The sequence below is a fragment of the Galeopterus variegatus genome, unplaced genomic scaffold, assembly GCF_000696425.1.
Source record: "Galeopterus variegatus unplaced genomic scaffold, G_variegatus-3.0.2 Scaffold3810, whole genome shotgun sequence".
In the NCBI taxonomy this organism is placed as follows: Eukaryota; Metazoa; Chordata; class Mammalia; order Dermoptera; family Cynocephalidae; genus Galeopterus; species Galeopterus variegatus.
The window spans coordinates 28,859-32,203 of NW_007729921.1; the positions used below are offsets into that span (position 1 = coordinate 28,859).

At 52.2% G+C, this 3,345-nt stretch overlaps 1 protein-coding gene across 1 annotated transcript in view; it reads left to right on the forward strand.

Moving 5' to 3' along the window:
- The first annotated feature begins 2,977 nt into the window (after nt 1–2,977).
- RUNDC3B (RUN domain containing 3B) overlaps nt 2,978–3,345 on the forward strand; it is a 159,994-nt gene continuing 159,626 nt past the window's right edge. The window contains exon 1 of the mRNA XM_008586033.1: nt 2,978–3,322. Within this exon, the coding sequence (XP_008584255.1) occupies nt 2,978–3,322 (345 nt within the window). The remainder of the gene's footprint in view (nt 3,323–3,345) is intronic.

A 3,345-nucleotide genomic window follows, 5' to 3' on the forward strand; every position in this document is an offset into this window, starting at 1 on the left:
TTTGAATAACCTTTGTGCAAATACTCAGATAAGTAAAATAAAGAATTGAAATAGGTGCCAAAAGAAGTTCAAACAGTAGTGTAAAAACTCATGAAGTTCTATAGTAGTATTATACTTTGCACTGTATGTAATTTATTAGTAATCTCCAGATTAGTAATCTCAAGAAATAAAGAGCCTCAAGAGATACTGCTGAGGAAAAGCGAGAAAAAGCCTTAACAAGTAAGGCCCCCATGTGGCAGTTTAATGACACACTGTATATGCAAAAAAAAAAAAAAAAAAAAAAAAATTGCTTGTCTTAGGGCAAAATATTATTAAGCAAGTACTGATATGTCAACTGAATCCCCCTAAAAGTAGCATTTGAAAAATAACATTACCTAATCATTTAAGATGGAGTTTACTAAGTCTTCAACCATAAATATAACTTCACAGTACAAATAAAATGAAAATGTCCTGGAGATTAGAAAGCCAATTTTAAGAATAATAACATCTCACTTTTCTCCTTCTGACATGACCACTCACTTTTGTCTTCTTGATAAATGCCTCAGAGGCTTGTGTGTTCTCTCTGTCCCTCAGGACATACCAAACATAGGTATTTAGAAATTTTCTTGATAACTAATGGCTTTTCACTTTTTTCCCTATGCAGTTTTAATCTGTGGTTAAGCAATAGCAACAATATCAATTCGAGTAGTACCAGAGTACTTCAAAAGGTTCATAGAAAAACAGAATTAAGAGATAATATAAATTTTGGCCAGCCCAGTGGCACACTGCTACAGTGCGCCGCTTGGGAGTGTGGCGGCGCTCCCGCCGAGGGTTCAGATCCCACATACAGACCGGCCGCTTGCTGGCTGAGTGGGGTGCAGTCGCAACACCGAGGGTTGCGATTCCGTTGCCAGTCCCGGTCCGGTACGGGCGCGACACTGAGGGTTGCGATCCGTTGCCGGTCACGAAAAAAGACAAAAAGGAAAAAAAAAAAAAAAAAGAGATAATATAAATTTTAACATGAACTTTTTGAAATACTCTCGTATTTGTCATTGGCAGTAAAAATATTTTGCTGAGACTGTCTGCAAAGCCAGTGTGTCTGTTTCCTGATGACTACTTCTGAATTCATAATATTGGGCTACCAAGAAGAGACAAGTTAGGTTGTAGCCTCTCGTGGGGAAGCCTCCTTACACGCCTTTGCTACATCACAGTAAAGCAGACTGGAGATGTTCAGCAACAAGGGCACTGGCTATCCACAAACATTCGCATGTGGAAAACTCCCCTGCTTTCATCAATGTGAAAGATAAAGTTAAAAGTCCGTCTACATTATTTTCTCATAATTTTAATGTGTGAATATGTATTGCGGTAAGTTAAACAGGTATTTTTTTTCCTACATAGATTTTTATTCTATGATTACACTTAGTAGCTGATGATTTTAAATACAGATTTTTAAATTTTGAAAACCTCAGAAATTACACAAAGCTCTGCTTTATTACACAAAACTCTGTTTTAAAAGCATTCATACATAGCGCCTCCTGTATTACTGTGCACAAAACATATTAAGTACAGAGATGTTTACACTAACTATATATTCTATAACATTCTTCGACAGAAACTTCAAAACCAGAAGTGGAAGTTATATGGATTTTGGAGCCACCAAATATGACTTCAAATTAAATTAAAAGAACATTTAATGACAACCTGTTTTATGCGCAGCACCGTGCTAGGTCCCACAGGGATAGTAGTCCTTAAGGATTTCAACTAAAATCTGGGTATGTCGGCGCCAAGGCAGGTGAACAGCAGGCTTAGGTGAGTGCCAGAGGGCTTGGGCCAAAGTCGGGACCCTGGAGCTGTGGTGACGGAGCTCTGGAAAGTGGTCGCTTGAGAACACGCGCGCTGTCGAGGGCGGCGATCTAGGCCTCTCTCAAGGCGATCTCGGCCAAGGCTGAACTACCCCTAGGCCCATCCCTTGTCCCCCCAATTCCGGTGTCACTGCCCAGGACGCTCTCACCGCTCTCGTTCTTGTGGGGGCAGTCAGTCCCGGTCGCAGGCTGTGCTAGAGGCTAAGCTGAGAGCGACGTGGCGTGGAGGGTCAAGAAATCCCACCATCAGATGCCCCAAGAAGGATATTCTACGTGCAATTTCCCTTTTCGGGCCATGTGTCGCTGTTTATTAGTCCCGGGGAAGGCGTTAGGACTGAAGGAACCCCCCACCCTTCTTGATAGTCAAGACCAGGTCTGGTGCGGGAGGGAGCCGGTGCCGCTGCATTCTCGGCACTCGAACTACTGAAACCACAGGACTAAGGATCAGCCATTAGAGCCTGGCTCCAGGCAAGGGACGGTCATCGGCCACCGGAACTCTGAGGCCCTGCATCCCACAATCCCCGCGCAAAAAGGGGCGCAGCTCCCCCGCGTGCAGCCTGGCTGCGGCACGCGAGCCGCGAGCGCGAGCCCGGCGTCTTGACAGCTGCCCACGCGTCGGGGCGGTGCTCGAGCACGTTGCTTTACAGGTCCGCGAGCCAGCCCCTCCCTCCGCGCGCCGCGATTGGCTCCAGCTGGTGCAGCGTTGATCCGATAGGTGCAGGAAGGGCGGGGCTGCGCGCGCGAAGTCGGGGCTTCACCGCAGCGGCCCCGGCTGGGGCGCGGGTGGCTGCAGAGCGTGGGTGGTTGGGGGTGCGAGGCGGCTGGGGACGTCCGGCGGGAAGTAGGGGAGCTCCCTACGCCGGCCCTCACGTTCCGCCTGGCGGCCGGCGGCGCGCGCGAGGGCGGAGGTGGTGCGTACGTGTGGGTGCGCGCGCGCGTGTGCGGAGCTTGGGTGCCCAGCGCGAGCTGTGAGCCCCCGGCTGCGAGTCTCCCGCTGTCTTCCACACCGTCTCAGCTCCTTCCCCGCATCCCTCCCGCGCCTCCCACAGTCGCGTACCGAGCCAGAACCCCGGGAAGCAGGTGTGGGGGGCGTGCGGGGTCGCACGAGACAAAGGGGGTGCGGGGGTCAGTCCGCCATGGCCTCTCGGGGCCTGGGGGGCCTCAGCGGGAGCCGCGGCGGTGGCAGCAGCGCCAAGAAGAGCCTGAGCGCCCGCATGCAGGAAGGGCGGGGCTGCGCGCGCGAAGTCGGGGCTTCACCGCAGCGGCCCCGGCTGGGGCGCGGGTGGCTGCAGAGCGTGGGTGGTTGGGGGTGCGAGGCGGCTGGGGACGTCCGGCGGGAAGTAGGGGAGCTCCCTACGCCGGCCCTCACGTTCCGCCTGGCGGCCGGCGGCGCGCGCGAGGGCGGAGGTGGTGCGTACGTGTGGGTGCGCGCGCGCGTGTGCGGAGCTTGGGTGCCCAGCGCGAGCTGTGAGCCCCCGGCTGCGAGTCTCCCGCTGTCTTCCAC